The sequence below is a fragment of the Pezoporus occidentalis genome, unplaced genomic scaffold (assembly GCF_034315485.1).
Source record: "Pezoporus occidentalis ecotype Australia unplaced genomic scaffold, CSIRO_AGI_Poc_V1 ctg263, whole genome shotgun sequence".
NCBI lineage: Eukaryota > Metazoa > Chordata > Aves > Psittaciformes > Psittacidae > Pezoporus > Pezoporus occidentalis.
Window position 1 is genome coordinate 1,047,173 of NW_026914534.1, and position 24,526 is coordinate 1,071,698.

The window sequence follows — 24,526 nt, forward strand, 5'->3', positions numbered from 1 at the left end:
AAACAGCTGCTGCACAATATGCTGCTTTTCTTTCTCCCATGAACTGCCTGCTTTTCAGAGTTAGTAAGTTAGACGCTCAGGGCTTGGGGCTCCTAGGATAAATCATTATTTGCAAACTTATTTCAAATTGAAAATGCTTGCCTCAGTAGCATACATGTATTTCATGTAACATTTCTTTTTTGCTGCCTCTTAAGCAGCATTTGTGTGGAAAGAGAATCTGTATTTCTAGCCTACCCTACCTGCTCTTCACAAATGCTTATGACACTGTCAGGTAACAGGTTGGATCTCAGCCACCTCACTTGCCTCCTTACCAACAGCCAGTAGTAGGACCAACACTTTGCGGGACCCCTAACAGCAGTGCTATCTCTGCCCTCCCCTGCTTCCTATAGCAGGTGCACAAACTGTAGGCTCATGTTTTCCGCTTCAGCAGCGAGGCTGAAGATGGCCTGTTGGGAAGCAGGCATCCTTCTTGAGTAAAAATGTCCTTACCTGAGAAAATAGATGAAGGCACTAAAAGACAAGGTTCACAAAGGCTACAATGGGCTTTCAGAAGGCAGGTGTGCATAGGTATGTGTACCCAGGCACAGACACTGAGGCCCACTATTAACATGCCAAAAGGCCACTTGTCTTAACACAAATGCCTCCTGCCTGTTAGTACTCAGCTGCTTTCCCATGTCCGTACAATTTACCCTTCAGCTCATACCTGCCACAGCTCTTGATCAAAGTGCTCTGAAAGGTTTATTTCACAGCATAAGGGGGTTGCAATGGGGCAAAAGTATGCTTACGTGCTCATGTAACAAAATATTCAGTGAGAAACTTGAGATCTGCCAAATATAATAGACTGGAAATCCTGCTCTGTGCCTGATGAGTCCTTTCCTGCAGTTCTGCTTTCTAGTCCATCAGTTTCCTTGGCTACACAACCCTCCTGGCATTTTCTCAAGGGACCCTAGAAAGAAAGGCAAATTGCTGTGCAGCTCTCTGCAAGCAAATTGCTTTGCTTCTCTCAGGAATCCACTGTTCTGTGAGTGTGTTTCAGGTCACTGACAACAGAATCACAGACCTGTTAAGGCTGGAAGGGACCTCTGGAGATCATCCAGTCCAACCCCCCTGCCAAGGCAGGGCCACCCAGAGCAGGTTACACAGGAATGTGTCCAGGTGGGTTTTGAATGTCTCCAAAGAAGGAAGCGCCAGCTGGGATCCAGCTATGTGCAAATAAATTGGCTTTTACAAAACCAGAGTATTCTGAGAAACTGGCTGCAGAAGACCTTTACTGGAAATATTTATTAGGGAATAGAGCAAATGAATTAAAATTACATATGCCCCGTATTTCCTACAACTTCCTCAAAAAGAAAGAACCACAACAGTTAGTTTTTCATACCTTGTAAGGTGTTGCAGACTAAGGTGTTGCAGACTAAGTGGGCAGACTAAGCTGGACACTTCATCTTGCCAGGTAAATGACAGGGAAGTTGTCCAGTACCAGCAAGTAGGAGCTTCAGCATGACCCTGAGCCAAATGCCATGTGATTATATAGGTTTAATAGTACGTCTATGCAAGCTGCCATGCTCTATTTGTTACCTGCTTAGAAATTTTGTTAGCACTTTGGAGCAATCAACAAAACACTGTTGCTTTAGACAGGTCACTGCGTGCAAGCATAACGGTTGTGGCTGCTGCTGCTGGTTGTCCTGAGATAGCCTGAAACCTCCAAACAAGAATGTCCCTGAAGAACAGGTGGAGTCACATACATACACCCTGCCTTCCTCCATGTTGTACAGGATACAATCATGAAATAATCCAGAGCTGTCTTCCCTTTGTTCTTTGGCTCTATACCATCATTGAGAGACTTCTTGGAGAAATGCTGCTGATAGTCCTGAAATGTTCTCCCACAACTTCTTCCACCCTCTGTCTCTTGCGGACAAGGCAACTCTTCCAGAGCTTGAGAAGTGTATTGCATTTCCCATCACCTCCTCTCCCTCCTCCTCTCCCTTTTCATCAGTCAACACAACTATGCAAGAAACTCCCCCTCACTCAGTCTCATTTGCTATCTAAGCCAAGCTAAGACAGTTCTGACCTAGATTTTCTCCAAATCTCAGTGTAGATCCTCAGACGTTTTCCCTGCTCATAGATTCTTCATCCAGAAGAAGGGGGGCAAGTCTACCCATATCTCACAGATGGACAGAAAATTTTGGGAGTCTAAGTTTGCTCATCCCAGACAGAGAAAACATCTATGGCAAGATAAGAGCTGTGTACAAATAAATTCAGATAGCCAAGTGGGTTAGATCCTCCTCCTGGCATCTGGAAAGGATTTCTCTGTGATTTATTATCATCCTACCAGTGATGCAGGATTATACCTGGAGCTGAGGCACAATGGCTTTTCTTCAGGTCTGTAGGATGCAACTAGTTGCTACCTCAGTCCTTCAGACTTTTGTGGGAGATCTTTCTGTCTGTTCTCACCAAAGACCCAGCCCAGGTCTGTTCTCACCAGACTTTCTGTCTGTTCTCACCAAAGACCCAGCTTCTGCTCTCCCTGTTGACCAAGTGGGCAACAGCCAATTCTCCCACACAGAACCAAGGTATTTGTTTATTCCAAGTTTGGGCAAAAAGGGGTGCTAGGTGGTATCCCACAAAGCTAGCACACACCCCATACAAAATGCACATATTATACAATTCAGTTCAGGATACTTTCTCACCATAACTCTCCCAACACTTAACAATTGGTCAAGAAACTTACATAAAACTACTTCATTGATTCCTCATTACACATGTTCAGGGAAGGGCCTTTTAACCTGGGCAGGAGTCTTTCAACCTGTAGGCATAATTGTTAGTATTATACCACCTTTTAATATTATGATGAAGGTATAATGAGGATAGTTCACCTAAAGGATACCCTAATCATGTTGTGCTGACATGTTGAAGTCACATCTTGATGACGTCCTTGTGTTTTCAGGATGTACCAGTCTTCAAGGTTAATTTTTCCTGATTAGAGATTCATTAGCCCTGTTTCTTAATCCACCTACACAAGGCCAAAACCTTCTTCCCAGCTATTAATTCTCTTCATAAGTCAGTGTTGTTCCTAGGTCATCCTGACCTTTTAGGAGGCCCTGGTTTAGGGTTTTCCATAGTAACACAAGATCCAATTTTTAACTATATTCTACATAACATAAGTCCTTATTTTTTAACTATATGCCTACAACATTCCTACTGTCTGGAGGGGAAAAGACCCTGTTCCCAGTGGAATTTAAAAATATCACTCCTATGATAAGAAAGGCTAAGGAAGAAGCAAGCACATGCCTCCTCTGGCACATGGGCAGGACAAGCAAATGCCCCAGCAGCCAACACCCAGGCTCCAAGAATTTGCCTTACCTGCTGAAACACCCATGTCTAACCCAGACAAAAAGCAGCAGCTGCACAAATCCTGTCTGTTTTAGGTTATGTGCAATGAAAACAACTGAACTTCTCCAGCAAAGAAATTAGAAGAAGAGGAGATGGCCAGTCCTGCATATTTGCTAATGGTTTAAACTTTTACCACAATATCTTGTTATTTCTGAAAATGTTTTAGTCCAAGCTAAATCCCAAACTTGGTCCTTTTTATATTTTTTTCATGAAATTTGTCCCTGCTAGGAAACAAAAATCTCAGATTATAGGCATAAACAAGAACTAGAACTCAAACAGAACTTACATTAACCAACATTTCTAGTATAACCTTCAAAAATATTGATGTTTGTGTCTTCAGTCTGAATATATAAGTCAGGAGATTGTTATTGTAATTATTAGTATTCTACTTCAGCATACAAAACCTGACATAGAAAAATTACCTTTATGGCAGCTAATTCCCTCTTGAGTTTTTAATTGCAAAATCGTTTAACCATTTTCATACAAAATGTTTCTGTGTCAAAGTAATGATTATGGTGATGGTATTAATGCAACCAAAGGGGAGTGTGTTCTGCCAACATATTACATTTTTAATAGTTTTGTTATAATTAATAGAAAAGAGTTAAGAAGGTTTCTAATGGCTTAGATGGTTAGGAACTTTCCTAACTGAAGTCAGCTAGAAAAGTTATTTGGCTTCTGACACACTGGGCACACTGGTTTCTGTCTTTTGAAGAGCAAGGATACACATCTAAAACTGCGGTCAGTCATTGTGATGGATGGACTTTATCTGGACTGGGCAATGATGTGACCTTGTTCCATGGCAACTTATCTGATGCTTTCTCTGGCCATGTCACTCTGCTTTTAGCTGCTTTGTGTGCCTCTATAGGAATCAGAAAAGGCAACACTTAAAGTCGGACGCTGAGCCATGTACTACCCCAAGGTTAATATGATGTCCTTTGCGTAACCTCCTAATTAATGTTTTAAAAAGGAAATTGGTGTGAGACAGGATTCTCCTCTGTTATGACTTCCATGCCCTGGGTCTCAGCCAACAAAGGAGACACACTCAAGGAATTCACCACTGGAAAAGCAAGGGCAGGCCTAAAAGTTTCCCATCACATTTGGAGAAGGACCCCTTTGTGGGGACTCCTGAACTGAGGGAGGTCTCTTTGCTGCTGCTTGCACCTTCCACCATCTCACAGCCACAGGAAGGGAAGCAGAGGTCTGGGCCCATCCCTCAGCAAATATTTGACTTCTCATTCACAGCTTTCAGAAAGAACCAGGGAGACACCCATGAAAACTGAGCTGCAGCTTCTGGTTTCTCACAGAAAGACTCCAACAGTTGTAAAAACAGAGATCCTGAGGTTTAAACCCTTCCTTCCCACAACAGCATGCTTGGATGATGGCCTCTAACCAGCTTTCCAGTGAGACTTCAGTGTGGGAAGGAAGGTGCCTGCCCTGGGAAGGGAGCTTCCCTGAAGGAATGGGTGGGCGGGCCTGGATTCTTCACCTGGAGAGAAGCTGACTTAGGTGATCATAGGAGGACGAGAGGGTGGGTAGGAGCCACACATGTGCTCTTCCTCTTCAACTGCAGGAACTAGGGTGATGGAAGCAAAATGAACAGAAGGAGGTAGTTCACCACACAGCAGAGTGAAGGTGCTTGCCAAAGGGTGTTGTGGCTGCACAAATATCCCCAAGGTCAATGTGTATCTGGATGGGTGTCTGGAAGAGACCTCCATTGGGGGTCCTTGCAGGTTGAAATGGGATAGTGAGTAGATGGCCCTCTAGTCTGGAACCACTTGGGATGCTCTTATAGTCATAAAAATTTCCCGAAAGAAATGTTGCCTGTTAGTTTTGCACCAAGCAGGCTTTACAATTGTCACACATCACCTATCCCCACCACTTCAGTTTGATCAAGTATCTTGACAGCTGCAGAAGGGACGCAAACTTATTACAGTGTATCCTAATTTGACAACAATGCAGTCATATGCCAACTTTCATCTGGATCAAGTCCCAGGGAGACAAGTAGGCAGTGACCTGGCATCACTACTGCAGGCCCACAAAGGCTTGAAATATTCCTGAGAGAAAATCTGTGCTTTGGCCCTCCCTGCAGAGGCAGGAACTGGACAGAGAATGGAGGATGGTCAGGGTGGGAACTGGACAGAGTGTGGCTGCAAGCCACCATATAAGCTGCACCCATCTCCTCTGCATTTGTCCCCAGCCCTGGCTGGCAGTTTCCACTCTGCTGGAGTCCAAAAGCTTCCTTCCAGGATCTTCCCTGTGGCTCTCACACGGAATCTGTGTGGACCAACAGCTCCACAGAGATGCAGTGGATGCTGCTGTGGATGCTGTGATTCCTTGGGGTCACTGCAGCTCAGGGCTTTGTGGCAGGAAGACAGCAGGAAGCCAATGGTGAGTGCACGGAAGGGGAACCATACAAGTGATTCTCCTGAGAGCTGCTGGGGGAGAGAGGGAGCTGTGGTGTGAAATACGAGCTCACTCCTCTAATAGAGATAACAGGGTTTTATTGAGGGACAGTCAATAATGCAAAAGCAACAGCGCTGGGTGTGTGACCATAGCCAGAGGTTACACCTATTAGTATTTGTTACAGGTTTATATACTTTCACTATTGCATTAGTCACATACATATTCATAATTTCCGCGTATAGGCGGGGAATATTATAACTAGCTCCAGGAACTTATCATCATAAGTCTCCTCCTCTTGGCATCTGCACACTGCTCTCCGGTGATTGTCGGCAGGGGTCCTGAGGATGAAGTAAGCAGTCTTCCTCATGTGAGTAGGGGTCTTCAAGATGAAGTAAGCAGTCTTCCTCTCGGTGCACTTTTCACCTTTGGCACAGTTGGATGCCCCAGTAATCACACAACTACCTTAAACCAGCCATATCTGTAATTATTCTGATAGCTGGCAAAGATTTAGAAGAGTGTGACCTTCCTGCAAAATTTATTGCAGGGTGGGCAGACAAGGAGTACCCAAAGCTAGCAGATGCTTGGGAGGCACTGTCTCTAAACTAACTGATAAGTAGAAGGATGGTGTGAAGTAATTTATTCATGTTTAGTGGGGCCACTAAATTCCACAGACTTACAACACAAACATTATTCTTTAATCTTCGATCTAAGTTAGGCTAAAAGTACCTAACCCTATGTTTTCCAGGCACTAGCTTTTGTTATATCAAGCCCCCCCCCCCTTTTTCCTTTACCTTTACGAATTCTTTTGCTGTGTGACTCCATTTTGCTCAAGAGTTCTGGCCATTTTCAACTTATTGTCTAATCTTGTGTCTTTAGCGAGCTTTGCAAACTCATACAGTTATATCCACATAGCAACACCTATGATTTGCGAAAGCCAATACATTTATGTGTTTATCACAGTGGGCAGAAGCAAACCTTTGGCAATGTGACTTCCAATCATCACAGAATCCCAGAACGGCTTGTGTTGGAAGGGACCTCAAAGCTCATCCAGTTCCAACCTCCTGCCATAGGCAGGGACACCTTCCACAAGACCAGGTTGCTCCAAGCCCCATCCAACCTGGCCTTGAACACTGCCAGGGATGGGGCAGCCACAGCTTCTCTGGGCAACCTGTGCCAGTGCCTCAGCACCCTCACAGGGAAGAACTTCTTAGTATCTCATCACGTTTTCTACCGAAGGGAAGAAAGCCAGCGCGGCAGACCCCCTGGATATGCTGTGCTGCAAAGGGCGCACAGAGGGAGGCCCAAAAGCACCGGGAGCCCAGATGAAACCCAGAGGCACCATCCCACAGGCGCAGCGGCCGCGCCCGGGGAGCCAGGGCAGGAGGGGGCGGGAGGTGACGCTGCAATGCGTGGAGAGGCTCGGCCCCGGCCACGCCTGCGCGAGAAGGCGGCTCCTCCTTCCCGCTGCAGTTTGGTTTTGATCAGCCTGGCGTTAACGAGCGCCGGTGCTCCCACGTACGCCCCGTACAAAACGCATCCCCTCCCGCGGAGGCGTGAAGCGCGGCAGGAGGGCGTTGCAGCACACACCCCACCCTGGGCCACCCGTCAGAGTCTGGACTCGAACAGAGAAGGGCGCGTCGATGTCAGGCCGCAGCCGTCGCGGGGGTCTGTCATTGTAACGCAGGTTTCAAAAAAGGAACGGGCAGATCACGGCACCCGGGCATCCCGCGAAGTAAGCGGGGCACCCGGGGGCGACCTGTACCCGCGCAAAAATTCCTCTCACATTGGTAGTGAGGACCCGGGCGTCACCCCGAGTCGTTATTTTCCTTACTCATAAGTTTAAGGCATAAAAGCTCGGTCCCCGCCCCGACAGCAGAACTCTACGTGTTATCTCTGGTGGTCAGGGCGAGGAAGTCTGCACAACATTCTACCGTGTACATGCTGAGTTTCTGTTATCTCGACTATTCTCCCCGGTTCTGTTTCCCTGTTAAGTCGCATAGCCGCTGCCGCGGTGAGAACCGGGTCAGGACATACCGCACCGTATGCAAATGAACGGCCCGGGCGCCGCGGGGTGTTCTGGGACACACGCCCCGCTTGGACAGGATCCGCCTTACGTCTGGAGGCGGGGCGAGGAGCGGAAGCGGTGTGATGTCACCTCCGGGTCTGGATCGCTGCGTCTTATCGTTGGGTCCCGCGACAAGATGGCGGACTTGTCTCTGGACGAGCTCATACGGAAGCGCGGTGTAACCGTGAAAGGGAGGTAAGTGGCTGGGAAGGCAGCGACCCGGGACCGGAGGCTTCCGGTGGTTCCTTTGCTTTTCCTTCTGTTATTCCGTTCTAGAGGCTATGGGTCTCAGCCTGCCTCAGCGCGGCCCAGCCATATTCCCCGCTCTCCCCTTCCCATTGGCTTAGGCGTTGTTCTGCGGGACCGTGCCTCCGGTGCAGATTGGCGGTGGCCGCCGTCGCTCAGCGCTGGGGCTGGGGTCTATGCCCACACCTTACCCCCTGTGCTTGGCTCTGCCCCGTGGGCTTCGGCCCCGGCAGGGCAGGCCCAGCCGCCGCCTCTCCGCTCCCTTCTCGGGTTCTTCTGGTTGCGCTTTAGATTTCTGGCACAGCCCATTGCTTCACTGGTACCTCAGACCTGCACCTTCCCAGCTGCCTCCTGCTTCTCCCCCAGTGGTGTCCCCCAAGACGGGATCAGCAGTCCCCCATCCCTCTCGGCGTCGAGCCGCCCTATATCTGCAGCGGGAACTCTCCGCCATGCAGTGCCTTGGGGGTGCCCGATCCCCTCGCAGCTCCCTGCGCGGCTCGTTGAGCAGCGGCACGGTGCATTGTGGGATGGCCGTGGGAGGTGGAGTTGTGCCACGGGGAGCCGTAACTGTAGCAAAGCTGATCCAGGTCCTCATAGGCGAGGCTTCCGGCTGCAGGGGCTCCGTGAGGATTGCTGCCTGGCCCTTGGAAACTAGTCTTTGTAGCAGAGTTAATGGTGCTCTCGCCGATTGTTTCAAATGCTTGGGTAGATGTCGAGTGTGTTACATGTTAGCTACGAGATTGCATTCTTCACTTGTACAGCAGATGTCTCCGGTGTAGGCTGGGCCATTTATTCTAGTGCAGCTGGTGGCAGTTCTTATCTGGCTTCTCCTTCAATACCTTTTCATCTTCCATTTTGCTGTAGTCTCTTGATGGTTCTGAAGATCTTGTCCGTGGATTTCTACCTGTGTTAGCATGGCATGCTCCTTTTTTTCTTAGTTTGTTGTTGGAGGAGTGGGGTGTTAAAATTTGTTTTATTTAGGGGTCATTGGGAAATACTAGATTTTTAACTCTGAATGTCTCCACTTAACACGTCTTTTAAAAGTTATTTGCTGACATATGCTAGCAAAATGTTCAAACACTTTTAAATCCTAGTCTACACAAGGCCTTGGCTTTGCACTTTCATTCATGTTATCCTGCATATTTGGAACAGTCTTATGTTGCTTAATATGCGAGGCACCCACTAGATCCTTTCTCAAATCCCTCCTTAATTCTCATTTCTTCCAGGAATTCTTCTTGCTTTTATTTGCTGAACAATAGTCCCTCTGCAGCACTGTAATAATTTCTGTGCTGTTTGTCATATTCAGTTCACTTGTCCTAGGTTCAGCTGTAACTGTTATTTTTCTCCTTCCTAGTAACTGATCCACTGCTGTTTTGGCTTCAGTCTGAGAACAATGCTGATAACACACCAGTGTTTTACTGGTTTATGTTAAGTGTTTTACTGTTGCCCAGTAGCACTTGCCCTGACCAAGGACTTCGCAGTTTCCCATGCTCTGCTAGTGAAAAGGGGCACAAGAAGCTGGGAAGGAGCAGAGATAGGACACCTCACCCAAACTAGCCAGAGGGGGTATTCCATATTGCAGCATGTCATGCCCAGTATAAAAACTGGGAGGAGTGACCTAGAAGGCCCAAATCACCGGTCGGGTCAGACTGGGTGTTGATCAGTGGGTGGTTAGGAATTGTATTGTGCAGCACTTGTACTTACTGTTTTTCTTTCCCTTTCACTTTTTATATTCTCTCCCATTGTTATTCCCTTTATCATTATTATTATTAGTAGTAGTAGTAGTAGTAGTTTTATATTATACTGTAGTTATTGGACTGTTCTTATTTCAGCTGAACTCATTCTTCCCCAGTTCTCTTCCCCCTCCCACCTGGAGGGGAGGGAAGGAAGAGGTGAGTGAGTGTCTTTGTGGCGCTGAGTTAACAGCTGCGTTTAAACCCACAACAACACTTTAAAGCATTTCTGAGGTAGCTAACTTGACTTTGTGAAGGTTGGATAAACTGAATAAACTAAAATCACCATATTATAGAATCATAGAATCGTTAGGGTTGGAAAGGACCTTAAGATCATCTAGTTCCAACCCCCCTGCCATGGGCAGGGACACCTTACGCTAAATCATGTCACTCAAGGCCTCGTCCAACCTGGCCTTGAACACTGCCAGGGATGGAGCATTCACAGCCTCACCACCCTAACAGGAAATAATTTCCTCCTTAGATCCAACCTAAACTTCCCCTGTTTAAGTTTTAACCCGTTACCCCTTGTCCTGTCACTACAGTCACTAATGAAGAGTCCCTCTCCAGCATCCCTATAGGCCCCCTTCAGATACTGGAAGGCTGCTATGAGGTCTCCACGCAGCCTTCTCTTCTCCAGGCTGAACAGCCCCAACTTCCTCAGCCTGTCTTCATACGGGAGGTGCTCCAGTCCCCTGATCATCTTTGTGGCCCTCTTCTGGACTTGTTCCAACAGTTCCATGTCCTTTTTATGTTGAGGACACCAGAACTGCACACAGTACTCCAGGTGAGGTCTCACAAGAGCAGAGTAGAGGGGCAGGATCACCTCCTTCGACCTGCTGCTCAGTAGTCTGGATGAAATAGCAGAAGAATCTTTGCCTGTAAAATGTGCTAATTCACAAAATATTCAAGACAGAATGTGGAGTTCTGGAAAATTAAACGTTTGAGATTTCCTTTTATTTCAGGTGCTGTGGCACAAAATGCCTAAGCAGTTAATGCTGTTATAGGGTAAGCAGTTCTTTACAGAAGAGGGCTGTTTATGTGTATGAGCAGTAGTCATCAAAGGCAGTATTAGTTTCCTAACCAAATTCATTAGTTTGTGTCTGTAACGGTTTTAGTTAATTCTGGCTTAACTCCTGATACATATATTTCTGGTTTACTTTGACCTCTTTTAGGCTTATTAAAAAGACCCGCTCATCCAGCCCTTCTGCACCACTCTGAAGGCATAGCTAGACTTGCAAGGGAAGTCTTGTTCTCTGTGGCTATTACTTTGTAGGTATTGTTAGTCTTCTGTATTTTTCTGGATATATTTTAATAAATGGTCTCAGTAACACTCCTGTTTCTTCTAGCTAGTTTGCTCTGGCTGTAGGGGAGTGCAGCCATAGGATTCTTAGCTATGTAACAAAATGGGATTCCAGTCCTAGCTCTCCAGTTCTCTGGACACAAGAATGAAAGTGATGGATGGAAAGGTTTAGTCTTTCATCTCGTTTGTTTGATTGTTGTTTTTTTTTTACAGATCCCTCCACTGAAAATACATATCCGTACATAACGTTAAGATTGTAGGGTTAGATCTGGAAATAAATACTGATACAAAGGTGTATAACGAATTCAGATTGCATCATTTGAATTTTTGGTGTTAGCCTTTTGAGTGTTTCGATAAATTCTAGATAGCTACTTTTAGACTTCATGATACTGGGTAGTGTGTTTAAATAGGCTGATGAACACTGTAGCCCTCTGTAGCTCATCTGAATTTTAAAAAAATAACAGCAAGAATATTCTTTCAGTACCTTATCTTTAAAATTTCTCTTACTATTTTGTGATTTTTTCACCCTGTTTTCTCATAAAGAAACCCAATGGAAAAAAGAAAACATTAAAAAATACTTAAAGGAGGAGCTGTGTTAAAACATTAGGCGAGCTGTTTCCTTTTAAGGGGAGATTTTGAAAAAAGCAAATCAAACCTGTAACAGGAAGCTAGTTTCAGCTTTCACTACGCAATGGGTTGCTGCTTAGTAATACATATGTACAACTGCTGTCCTTTCTGTGGCCTGTTACCTTTCTATCCTCTGCATTGTGATGATGATGTACTTAAAAGTAAAGTCCATTGAGTGCGGTAGTTTTGTTAGTAGATTAAAGAAAAGGCACTGATGTTTAAAAGTGATTTGACTGATAAGTATTTTTGCTGGTAGTTAATCAACTTTGAAACTGGTGGCTTTGAACTGAGATTGGTACTGGTACTTGTACATCTTAAAATCCAAACTTCTATGCTCCCACATATCTGAATTTGCTGCCAAGAATTCTTGAAATCACATGTAGTTCCATGTTTTCTTTGTATCAGGATGTAGTAATGTATTACAAAAGATGCTTTATTAGACCTGCTCAGTCCTGAAGCTAGAAAATGTGTTTCTGTTCTCCTTTGTCTTCAAAGGTTTCCCTAAAGTGCCTAAGCTGCTGATGAATTTTGTTTAAATATAGTATGTAGTTAGCACAGCTGAAATCAGACCCTTTACTGAAGATTGTAAATGTGAGCTTAAGCATGGATTTTGAAAATCAGTTCCTTAGCTGTTTATGTAGAATGTAAAATCCAGCATAAACCATCTTAGGAGCTCTACTGTTGTATTTGGACATCTAACCTGAGTGGATTTCTGTGCAGTAATAATGACCTTTTGTTTGCAGTAACACAAATACTTTTATTGATACTGTATCACATCTTACAATGTCTGAAACTCTTTCCCTCTTCAGGCTTAACACAAGGCCAGTCTATGGAGGTGTAAGATCTCGCATTGGGATCCAACAAAACCTTTTAAACAGATCATCCCCAGCTGTCAGCTTCCAGCGGACATTTGATGCCCGACAGAAGATAGGCCTCACAGATGCTCGACACAAACTGGGGGTTAAAGATGCCCGTGAAAAACTGGTTCAAAAGGATGCTCGGTTTAAAATCAAAGGGAAGGTGCAGGATGCTCGAGAGATGTTGAATTCCCGAAAACAGCAAAATGTTGCTACTGAAAAGGTGACCAAAGTGGTGGATGCCAGAGAGAAGATCACCTTAAAACGGAGCACTCCAGCTGCTATCAGCCCAACTATGGGAACAGCGAATCCAGCCGTGAAAATCACCAAAACTATCCAAGTAGGTCAAGCACGTCACCTCTGAGCCCCTCAGTTATTCTACAGCTGTCCAGTAGAAATGATAATGCATGAATGTGTTCACATGTTTACAATAGAAGCGATGGTGATACAGTTCAGTCCAGCCTGTAGGGCAGTTTTCAGAGCCTTCTGGGTCTCCTTGCTGTTGCTTGGAGTTTTTTGTAGGATCCCAGCTTTCATTTAAGATTTAATGTGAATTTTGGGCCCAGTAAAGATTAAAGCAACACTCCTGAACACTGAAGCATTAAAGTAGCTGTCCTGAATGGTTGAATAGTCTCTTTCCCACCTAAAATCAAAGAGAATGCATGCATTTTTTGGTCATTTGTACACCACCCCTTTTTGCAAGTTTGATGTGGTAGATTGTCCTGTCCAGATAACTAGCTTATCCTAGCGGTGGGATAACAATTTAGAATACAGAGCTGTGTTTGTATCTAAGAAGATGTAAAATTCAATGAGTCCTTCCACAATATCTCTTGTTTCTACTTGTCTGGTTTTCAGGAAGGCACTTGCTTCCAGAGACTTGCCTGATTACATGATGCGTTCCTGCTGAGGCTCCAGTTTTATTTCAATTGCAGTATAATCACTTGCTCACCCTAACCTGCTGATTTCCTTTGACAGTTTTCTAATTTCAGTTTGCTGTGTGTGCAGGATTCTTGGCAAATGTCTCTGAGAAACAGTTGCTGTTGAGCTATGTGTGTGTATTAAGTACTGTGGGTAGAGTCAAAAGAGAAGTTTCCAGACTGTCAGGATTGTGGTTTGAGGAGTGGTTTTGTTCCTCACCTCTACAAGCATGTAACTGAGGTTCCTAGCCTACCTATTTCATGTTCCTGTTCCCAAAGATCAACAGTCTGCTTACACATACCTAGAAAATCTCCTATTCTCATTGATTTGAAGCCTAGATGAGTCCACCTTCTGTTCAGCTGTGAGTTTTGCTCAAAAGTATCAAACATATTTCTTCTGTAAATTAGCCTAGGAAATTTGTAGGTGGAATTTCAGGCTAAAATTACTGCCAGGATGACCTAAGAAAGAGAAAGGACTCTTGTGGCAATAAGAAGGGCTAATCATAGAGCAATAGAGCAGTCTGTTCAGTAGTATTTTAATTAGGAGGGTAATTAATGTGCGTGTTGTCCTTCTAAGCCAAATCACCACCATCAGCCATTAGGAGCTGAACATTTTCTACAAAGTTTCTGGGAGTTAAAATAGTTTCCAGAGACTTGGTACAGTAGCAATTTCCTCTAACCTGCTTGTTTTTTTTGTTTTTTTTTTTTATATATTATTTGATTTGACCTGTGGTACTTTCTGTTTGTTAGACAACATCATGCAAGAAAAAATATTGCAGAATATAATGGTGATTAAGACTGTAGACAAAACCATGCACATGAGAAATTAACTATTTTTGGTTTTAGGATCTATACTAAAATTCCGAATTTCTCATGGCCTTTCTCTCTTCCCGAATGTTGGAGCAGAATCAAACAAAAGTATTTTCATCTGACATGCAGCACACAGCTCTGATGGTATTGTGGTCTTGTTTCTTGTAAAGGAAGGAAAAAAGCCTTAGAAAGCTAAAGAATTTCCATAACTCTGCTTCTGGTTTTGTAGGACAGGTACCCTTGTTTCTGAATTGATTAGCAAATTGAAACATGAGGGTGCTGTGGTGTAAGTTACAGTCTAGAGAAAATGCAGATCTGAAGATTTTACTGCCTGTATGGAGTGTTTTTGGAAGAAGATCCATTATTGTCTGTAATGGAAAGCTTCCAGCTGTTTCAAAAATTAAAAGGGCTTTTCTGGGGAGAGGTGTTGCTTAATTACAGTTGTTGAATAGTACAGCTACATTCCCTGACTACTTCTGTTGTGGTTTCTCTGTTTCTTGGGACAGCAGGCCACAGAAAGGTCAGCTACACTACCCTGTGCATCACTTTATTCCACTACAAGCAATAGAGCTTATTCCAGCTCTAGTGTGAAGAGGCAATATATACTACTCCCTTGCGATAGAGCTAACTAAATTGTGTTGTGTCCCAGCTTGTTGAGTTTGATGGAAATAGGTATCTGGTTCCTTCTAGCATGAAAGATTTGCCCCATTCCTGTTTTCATGTTGGCAGAAACGTAAATCTAGTCAGTGCTGGCAGGGTACTGGCCCTTTCCCACTAATCTTGGACTAAAACTCAAGTAATTTGAATCAGTTTCTCTGTGTGGCCTTAGGTCTTAATTTCTTCAATTAAGCAAAGCTGTCTCATATCTAACACACTACAGCAAACAGATATTATAGCATTTTGTGGTTAATATGTTTCAAGAGCAGGAGAGCGAGTTTCATTTAAGTGGTCTCAGGGTATCGGCTAACAGCTTTGATCTGAAATGAGGATCTGGTGGACTCTAGTGTTTAATGCTTTGGTTCTTTCTCTCTAACTGTAGCAGAAGGCTCCAGTTCCTGGACACTCTCATCCAGCAGGAATGAGGATCAATGTGGTGAACAGCCATACACACAAACAGGTGTGTGCCCTTGCTCAGTGCTCTTCATTACCTTCTGAGGGGGGAGGAAGGTGTTCATGAACATTGGAACATGCAAAGAAAACTTTAAATAGAAAAGTGGAAGATCTCAAACAGCTTAGCTCCCTATTCTTGCATGTTTAAGACACTGCTATGGTAATTGATTTTTTCATTTAGTCTAATTAATCTTGAATCCTTCTATGTTATATGAATATGAAGTAGGTATTCCCAGTTTTTATCTCTGTGCTAATGTTTTTCTCTAGAGAGTGTGACCTTTATCTCTGATGTCTTTCTGTAAATTTCGCAGTGACACTACTTCAGATCCAGTTGTTGGTTGTTTTGATTCAGCATCCTGCCAGTCTCTTCAGAGAATGGATATGATTGTACATGGTCAAATGTTCTACAGTGAGGTGGGAGAGGGTATAACCTTTCTGCAATCCCCACTGCGGGTCCCTGCTGGGAACCTGACAGTGAATGATGTTAACTGGTATTCTGATGAAATTTCGAAGTTGCCATATCCCTTGCCAAGCAGACTCTGAGGAAGACCCTAGAATTTGTGTTGTCTCTTCTGGGATCAATTGTAAAGGTCTTTGTCACAGCCCCCAGCTGTTCAACCACCTGACCACCTTGGGTGCTTTCAGGGAGGAAATACAGAGTTTTATTACTTGTTTTGTGTGCGTGCATACATGAAGTATTACATGAAATACTGTGAATGTCAGTATTCCAACATTGTGTCCTGGGTTGGGTTTTTTTTGCCTCATTTATGATAACTTCAGCTGTTTGTGTATGTTACCTCTGACCTGCTTCCCTCACCTGTCCCAGGTGCTGTCACTTAAGGAAGTGCCTTCATAATTCTGACCTTATCACTATAAGCTTTGAATCCGTTTCAAACTCAAGTCTGTTGTCCTGACAGCTAGTATTTTTCAGGTGTTTTCTGTGCAATTCTCCTCTGTTCTGCCATCACTTTTGGGGTTTTTTTCCTTCATAGCATTTCCGTGACTGGAACAACTTTCCCGATTGTAAACCAGAATCTTGCTGACTATGAAAACCCACGTATTTTGCAAGCTTTCATTGCTAATCTCTTCATTTTTCTTTACCTTTCTACTGTATTAGTGGGAAGCTGTTTTGAATTGTGACTTCTTCTTTTCTGGGCAGTGCCATGTGTTTGTAATTTTTTTCTTAGCATTACTTAAAGTCCATGAAAAAAATATTTGTGTAGGAGCTTATGTCAAGATTATAAGGCAGGGCTGTGAGCATTAAGTTGAACTGGGAAATTCATTATTCATTCAGTAAAGCTCCTAGTGTGGTGTTTTCTAGTGCCAAATGCATATGTGCTGTGTTGTGGAAAGCAGACTACTCAAAAGGAACATTTGGTTCAGATGTATTTGGAAGGCATCTGCTTAATTTAAAAACAAACAAACAAAAAACCAATCAGATGTACAGGCTTCAGCTTTAAAGGTAGCAGGGTGCTAGAAAGTGAGACACAGGTTTTATTCCATGAATGTGTCTTCACCAGTCCTAATGAGGTCTAGCGATTTGAAAAAAACATACATGTTTCAGTACAGCTTTACTACGGCATTTTTGGAAAAGAAGTTGGATAGTTTTTACACTGATGTTTTGAAATGGGCTTGAATACCTTCAGCTTTTGTGCCCCTGGCCTGCAAGGGCAGAAGTCCAGTGTAGTCATGTTCATTACCTGATGAAGGCTGAAGACAGGAGCAAACTGCTTATAAACTTGCTTATAAATCTACCTGCTCATAAATTATTACCTTGCTTCTTTTCAGGGTCTCTATGACATGGAAGAAGATGATGAAACTGTCTCTCCCCTTGCTAGCAAACAGATGAAAATCACCACAACAAACAGTTTCCTGCACAACACGGTAAGAGATTATCTGAACAGTCCCCACCGTGCCGTGCTTACATTGGGTAGACACACATGCTGCAGCTTTACAGGGCTTATGTTCTTTTAAAGTACGTAAATGATGCTTTCTCCTGAAATATTTGCTCTTTGCCCCACCCTTCTCTTTGTGCCAATGCTTCTAAGTGCTGTTTTTTTTAGGACCGATTCCTTTTAGGCTAACTGTGGTTTTATAGGCCTTTTGCAGCCAGAATGTGCTTTCTTACTTGCTGGCAGGTTGCTGCATGTTAGTTCTTGACTTTCTTCCTGTTGAAGTGTTTTGAGCCTATCTTGTTATTGTTTAAGCAAGCAAGAAAGGAAAGCTTTCTGCTGCTTCTAGAGACTGGACATCAAGGCAGGAAATCTATTGCCATGCAAAATCTTAGTTGGCAGTTTGCTGGGGAGTACCAATGCTCTGGAGAAGGTGGAATTTCAACACAGATAAATGCAAGGTCCTGCTCTTGAGATGGCATAATGCTCTGCAGCTTAAGCTGAGAACTGACTGGCTAGAAAGCAGCTTTTGTAGGAAAGAGCCTGGGGGTCCTGCTGAGTGGTATATGAAGAACGGGTTAGCAGTGCATCCTTCCAGCATCAAAGGCTAGCTGTAGATTGTATGTTAGTATGATCATAGCCAGCAAGTCAAGGAAGATAATTGTTCCCATGTGTTTGGTGTTTTGGGAATGCACCTGGAGTTCTGTGTCTATTCTGGGGCTCTGTGATACAAAACAGACACTGGCAAACTGAAAACAGTATGACAGAATCATCAGAGGGCTGCAGTATGTAATGTGTGAGAGGGTGAGAGCAGTGTCTCTTAAGACTGAGAAGAGAAGGCTGTAGTGAGATCTGTCCACTCTTGATGCGTAATATGTCATAGAACGGACAAAAGCCGGGTCCTTTTCAGGAGTGAACAGGGAGAAGACAAAGCAACAAATGTGTTGCAGCAGGAAAAATAAGGTGGAGAGGGGAGACAGAAAGTCGTGCAATTCTCAGAATATTGATCAGCATCTGGCACGGGACCCAAAGAGATTGTGAAATTGCCATTCCCAGATATTCAGCGTTTAACTGGACAAAGTAGGGTGTACTGAGCTAACCTGATGTCTTTGAAGTTAGCCCTGCTTCAAACATGAGGATTGGACATAAGTTTACCCTAAATTACTCTGTGGTTCTGAAAAAAAGTAAATTCATGTGGCTTTACCATCACACAGGCAATCTAGTGAAGTGATCATGTCATTTTCTTTTTTCTCATGTGGGTACTCAGAATACACCTCCTGGCATTTGCAATCCTTAAAAAACAGCCTTATGGGTTGTCTGCTTTTTTATGGTTTTGCGGGAGTAAATGTGTTCTCTTCAGTGTTTGTAGCAGCTGCCAAACACAACTTTTAGTCTGGCTTTTTAAACTCTGGTAGTTTCAACTAGAAAGGTTACACTCCATGCTTCTGAAATATTGCTGTTTGTACTAGGTCTTCGTATAGCTCAGTCTTAATGAGCAATTTTTGTGACTACTTTGTAAAGTAGTTGAAAATCTTTGCATAAAAGGAGCTTTTCAAATTCAGATCGCAGTGGTAAAGTTCATTTAAAAAGAATATGAAAGTAAAAAGTGCTTGTCAAGTGAGGGAAGTGCTTTTTGGGAATAAACATACTTTTATATGCTCGTGTCCAGAAACTTGAGTTGATTTCTGTTTCAAAGCTGAAACTCCCAAGCGCTGTAGTGGTTTTGACACTGGAAAGGACTCGCAGTTCTTAGTGCATGCTAATAATATTCTCCTGCTGTTGGTGCTTCAAAGAGAGGGATAACTTTTGTAGCCTGCAGCTCTCAGAGATACTTTCTTTCTTCCTCAGACTGGGCTGAGTGGCAATAAATTCTCTCTGTCCAAGACTGTTCCCCTGACTAAAGTGGTCCAGAATGATACATATACAGCTCCGCCTGCACCTCCTTCTCCTATGCGAACGAAGGCCTTGGCAAACATGTCCCGGACCTTGGTGACAAAAGAAGAGCCTCCAAAAGAGCCAGCACCCATTGAGGTGAGCTTAGGGAAGTGTGAGATGCTCTTTAGAGAAGTCTTTGAAACATATGAATCTATGATTCTGTGATATGACACTTGCTGTTTATTCATCATGTGAGCAGCTTATTTCTGCCTGCCTTCCACTAGTATTCCTAGGACTCCATCAAGCTTATTTTGATAACTGCAACCCGTGTCCCAAGAATTTGAAATTTATCTAACTATTCTTTTTTTCAAAGTTTATTGGGAAACTGGGAATTCTCAGCACATCTTGTTTCTCTCAGCTTTTCTCTCTAGCATGAGAGAGCTCATGGTCCTGGAGGAAACCATGTTACAGGGAGGGGCCAGTTGTTTGGACACTCCTTGGTGGCTTCCATGTCCCTAGGAGTAGTGTTTTAACACTGCTAGGTATATTGTCTTCTGTCCACTCCTGTTAGCAAGAAGAAAGAGAATTCTTTCAAATACAGCTTCTTTCTGTACTCATGAGACTTCTCAGGCAATTTGTAGACAACTTGGCTGGAACTGCTTTGCAAAACTGCCAGATATTGGGTACAGGTAACCCACCAGGTGTTCCCAGGCATCTTGAGTTCAGCGTACTGTATTTGGGGGATTGCTGGCTGATGCAGAGTGAAACAGACATGGGCTTAAAAGTGTGGGCATGTGTATGTGGATTAAGTTAAGTGTTATACTTGGGAATGAAAGAGAAAAGTTACTTCAGAGAGAAATTAACATGGAAACGGGGCTTCTCTATTGCCATCAGGTGAGCTGGGCTTTTGTGACCATTGGTACTTCCCATTACTAGCTGTACCTCTCCCCTTTGTGTGTGTACAAACTTTCACGGACATCCCTTTAGTGACTTTTTTGGTAATGCTTTCTCTGCTGTCCTGCCTGCTGCCCTTTTTATGGGATGCATTTGTTTGTGTTGACAGCTGGCCTTCAGTCCTTTGGAAGGTACCAAGATGACAGTTAACAATCTGCATCCTCGAGTCACAGAGGAAGACATTGTTGTGAGTGTTGCTTACTGCCAAACTGTGGATGAGCGACGCTTCTTCCCTTATCCTACTTCTTTTGATAAGTTGGTTGGTCTGTGGTGAATGTAGTGAAGAGGGGTATGATGTGGGTTTGCTTTCCTTGCAAAAACTTTGAAGGGACCTGATCAGTTTGGGTTTTGTTCTTAAGTCAGTGCTTAAGATGGGACAAAATTCTGATATCGCTAGAAGAATTCCCCCAGATGATGCTTGGTGTTCTCCTTGCCCTCATCCAAATTATCTATCTTCCATTCTCAGCAGGCTGAGAATAAGCCTGATCTTCATGTGTGATAAACAGTATAGAGTACTGGCCTTGAACTTTTCTGCTTGTGCAACCTGTATTACTAATGTGAAGTACTCATACTATAGCAAACACAGACAAGCATCAAGATTCTGCCATGTGTTTACTAAGCATGATGGGTGGTGCAATTGGGAAACTAAGCCTTTCTTATTCGGTGTCTTTGGTCAGAGTGGTACCTTTGATGTGACCTGTGGTCGTGACTAACTCTCTGCCCTCAGGAGTTATTCTGTGTGTGTGGTGCCCTGAAACGAGCCCGTCTGGTACACCCTGGAGTGGCTGAGGTAGTATTTGTGAAGAAAGAAGATGCTATCACAGCATATAAGAAATACAACAACAGGTGCTTAGACGGTAAGTTCAAGGCTAGTGTTGTATTTAAGATAGATAAATCAACAACTTTTGCCACCTCAGCGGAGAGTTTAAAAGCATCTCAGATGCTATCAAGAGAGAGGAAATGCCAGTAAATCAGTTTGAGGTAAATAATGTAATACACTTGTGCAACCAGCTAAATATATGCACAGTTTAAGTGAAACAAAAAGATTTTCCTAGAAAGAGAATGCTCAAAGGTAGAGGCAGGTTCCTGGAGTCCCCTAGTCTAATTTCCAAATGAAATTCCTTTTGCTTCTAATTCACTTCCTAGAGTTAGATAGTCCTTACAAAGGCTTTACCTGCTTACAGATAGCTGTTTGCAAAGTACAAGTAAAACTAGTATTTTCAGAAGTCTCAAGGTGTCACCAGAACCATATTGAATTTGATTGTAAAACAATTAGTACTGGCTTCTCCATAAACTTTGAACAATGGGATTTTTAATCTGGATTCACCTCCAATCTAAATATAGACTGAAATTAGCTTTTAATTTTTAGCTGGAAATAGGTGCTGCTTCTTTCTCTAGACGAGTGATATGTTGTGATCATCAGATGAGGACTAGGCAGCTGAGAATGGGAAATCCTTTTATGTCTCCCACATATTAGGTACAAAACCCTTGTACTAAGGGGTTTGTACCTATACGTGACTTCTTAATTAGTGTGATTGTTCACATTGTAGTGAATATTTCGGTGGCTTTTCTGTTACTGTGATTTTGCAATTAGAGATGTATTAGCTTTTCTTTCTCACATTTTCCCAGCATGTGAAACTCTTGCTTTCCCTGTTGTGTGATATTTCTGACTGTGATATTGTGTGATATTGCCTTACCACAATTCTGATAAAATGACTGGTTTTGATTATATTTTTTGTTTAGGTCAACCAATGAAATGCAATCTTCATATGAATGGGAATGTGATCACCTCAGACCAGCCTATACTTCTGTAAGTGTCCTGTGGGTGGGGGAAGAACCAAATGCATTTACAGGCTCTGTTTTAAGAGGAACCTGAGGGGAGGAAAACCATTGGCAAGTTATCGTCGCATTAATATTTTCCTTCTCCTCTCTGTGCTACTCTGTGTTAGAGCTAAGGGAAATACAGCTTGACTCCATAGTGTTCCCAGCCCTTTAAAACCTTTATCTCTGATATTGGATATTGTTTTGGGGTTTTTTAATTATTGTTTTTTTGTTTTTATCCTCCAGCCGATTGAGTGATACCCCTTCAGTAAAGAAGGAAGGGGAACCACGCCGGTCAAGTGCAAGCGCCTCCTCAAATCCCCCAGCTGAAGTGGACCCTGACACGATCTTGAAGGCACTCTTCAAATCTTCAGGGGTCTCTGCCTCTGTGCAGCCCACAGAATTCAAAATCAAACTCTGAGAAGGGGGAGCAAGAAGTGGACTGGAAACCCATTTAAGTTGGGGAAAGAAAAGTGCAGGAGTGCAGATGTTACTTGCATTTGCCTGCCTTGAAATTTTTTGTTTTCTATGATCACTACCTTACTGTACAATAGTGTTCCCTCTTGTGTGTGTGCTTTCTGTTTTCATAGTTGGAGTTTTCTTCCATGATTTTTTTTTTTTCCCCAAAAAATAACCTCCCCTTTCTGCCAATAATGTATTACCAAGCATATACCATGTAACTCCATCCTTTACTCCAAAGCCCCTAGTGGCCATTAAAAGTGCACACAGACTTTAAGGGAAGGAGTGGTGATCTCCTTCTCTTTTCTTCTGACTGACCTTTAACTAGAAGGTGCTTCCCCTCGGTTATCAACAAGCAAGAGTACCACATTATGTCTGAAATTGCTGCACTGGGTACAAAGTCAGGTGTGGCTCTACAGGAAGCACTGTTTTGCATCTTTGACTTGCATTTGGTGACATACTACTTCATTCTGACTGTTGGACATTTTTCTGCTCAGCAGCTGTAACTGCGAAGTGTGAAAAACTGAGCCTCCTGCTGTGTATAGCAGCCAACAGAGGCATAAGGCAGAAAGGATATATGCACAAGTGCTCTCTACCTGTTGCCCCTACTGGAGGCGGGGCTTAACTCTACAGCAAGGTGGAGGAGTGGGGAAAGGCTCTGGCATTTGTACAATGAACATATTAGTCCTGTAGGGTCAGGGTCAGTTACTCTTTTCCGGACTGAAAAAGAAGAATCAATCCTGTGTTCAGAGCTAGAAGAAATCCAAGTGTTTCATTCCCATTAGACTCTATTACATCTTCCTGCTGATGCAGGGATGTGATTTTTCTTTTTTTTTTTTTTTTTTCCCCCCCTTCCCTTGCTTTCTAACTTACCCAATCTCCTATAAAAAAGGAGCTGGGGCCATTTTCAGATGCTAAAATGTAGGAAGCAGTCTTTTCTTGCACCCGAGAACTCGCTTTGGGAGATGTCATTTGAGCAATGTTTGGCAGCTATGTGGGCTCACATGCCTGAATTTGGAGGATGTTTGCAGCACTTCCTGACTTCAGAGAGCGTTTTTGAAGAGAAAAGCAGGTAGCACTCTTAAGAAACACAAGGGAGAGGAGCCTTAAGCAAGTCCCATGCAGAGCAGCAAGGGTGTACCCTGGGCCAGTGTCATCTGTGGGGAGCCGCAGGCCACTAGGTGGCACTTCCAACACTTCCCTTTGTTATTACAGAGTAATTGCCGTGGATGTTTGAAGTCCCAGTAGCTCCATTCGTTTGTATTTGTTCAAATTGTATTGTAAGAGAGGAATGCTGAGAGCCACTTCCAGAATGTAGTTGGGGTTTGAACTTGATCCTTCTAGCTGGGAGATTAATCTAATCCATTCTGTTCAGCTCTGCTGAATTTCAGTGACCTCTGTAACCATTGTAGGTCCGGATTTAATTTCTTGCAATCAATCATATGTTTCTTTTGCTTTCTAGTTCTGTATTAACTCTTTGCCCTTATCTAGCTCATGCAAATGATTCCTCTATCTCACTGTATCGCTTTTAACCATTGAAATAACTGAGGACTTGGCAGAACTTGTCTTTTTTTTTCCCCAAAGAGTACTCTCTTTGGTTTGGAAGCCACCAACACCATTATTGCTGTGGTGCTTCATGTGAACAACAGATGTTTGTAGGGGAGGGGACCTCAGACAGCCATGGTTCTCCTTTTTTTAGGTTGCCCATCAAACACTTGTGTTTTAATTAAGAAAATTCAAATAAAATGGGGGGAGGGGGAGGAAACATTAGGGGTTGGAGAAAATAATGTGTTACCTGTTTCTGAATAAACGTTTGTTATACAGAGAGTGGATTCTAAGCCTTTTTAGATGCTGTGAAGCAACTGAAAATAGGTGGAGTTCCAATCAAGTGTGCTTTTATATCAATATAGAAACTTTAAAACTGATAATGTAATGAAGAGCAAGAGGAGTATATGGATGAGAGAATTGATCCTTATATGCTTTTTAATCTGGATTATTGAAATTAGTTCCTGATTCTTGCTAAGTGGGAGAAATTTGTGTCCCCACCTAGTTTAAATTCTGTTATCA

At 43.4% G+C, this 24,526-nt stretch overlaps 1 protein-coding gene and 1 non-coding gene across 5 annotated transcripts; one reads left to right on the forward strand and one right to left on the reverse strand.

Annotated features, from left to right (window-relative positions):
* Positions 1-7,492: 7,492 nt before the first annotated feature.
* LOC134166537 (U12 minor spliceosomal RNA) lies at positions 7,493-7,641 on the reverse strand. Its single transcript, XR_009965909.1, has one exon. It is a non-coding gene; the product is annotated as a U12 minor spliceosomal RNA (small nuclear RNA).
* Positions 7,642-7,897: 256 nt separating this feature from the next.
* Positions 7,898-24,520, forward strand: POLDIP3 (DNA polymerase delta interacting protein 3). Of its 4 annotated transcripts, none has more exons than XM_062624208.1 (9): positions 7,898-8,053; positions 12,574-12,961; positions 15,388-15,465; positions 17,247-17,342; positions 19,199-19,381; positions 20,289-20,366; positions 20,907-21,036; positions 21,923-21,989; positions 22,247-24,520. In XM_062624208.1, the coding sequence occupies exons 1-9, from the start codon at positions 7,995-7,997 to the stop codon at positions 22,419-22,421; spliced, it is 1,254 nt and encodes a 417-aa protein (XP_062480192.1). In that variant the 5' UTR covers positions 7,898-7,994; the 3' UTR covers positions 22,422-24,520. The 4 variants fall into 4 exon arrangements, with proteins under 4 accessions (XP_062480192.1, XP_062480193.1, XP_062480195.1 ...); XM_062624209.1 differs by having other exon boundaries at positions 15,391-15,465; XM_062624211.1 differs by lacking the exon at positions 19,199-19,381.
* Positions 24,521-24,526: the final 6 nt, after the last annotated feature.

Excerpts from the sequence above, each read along its gene's own strand:
- POLDIP3 (XM_062624208.1), top strand. The coding sequence starts at position 7,995 with ATGGCGGACTTGTCTCTGGACGAGCTCATACGGAAGCGCGGTGTAACC. Across the intron at positions 17,343-19,198 it reads ACAGTTTCCTGCACAACACG|ACTGGGCTGAGTGGCAATAA; the intron begins GTAAGAGATTAT and ends TTTCTTCCTCAG. Across the intron at positions 20,367-20,906 it reads TCACAGAGGAAGACATTGTT|GAGTTATTCTGTGTGTGTGG; the intron begins GTGAGTGTTGCT and ends CTCTGCCCTCAG.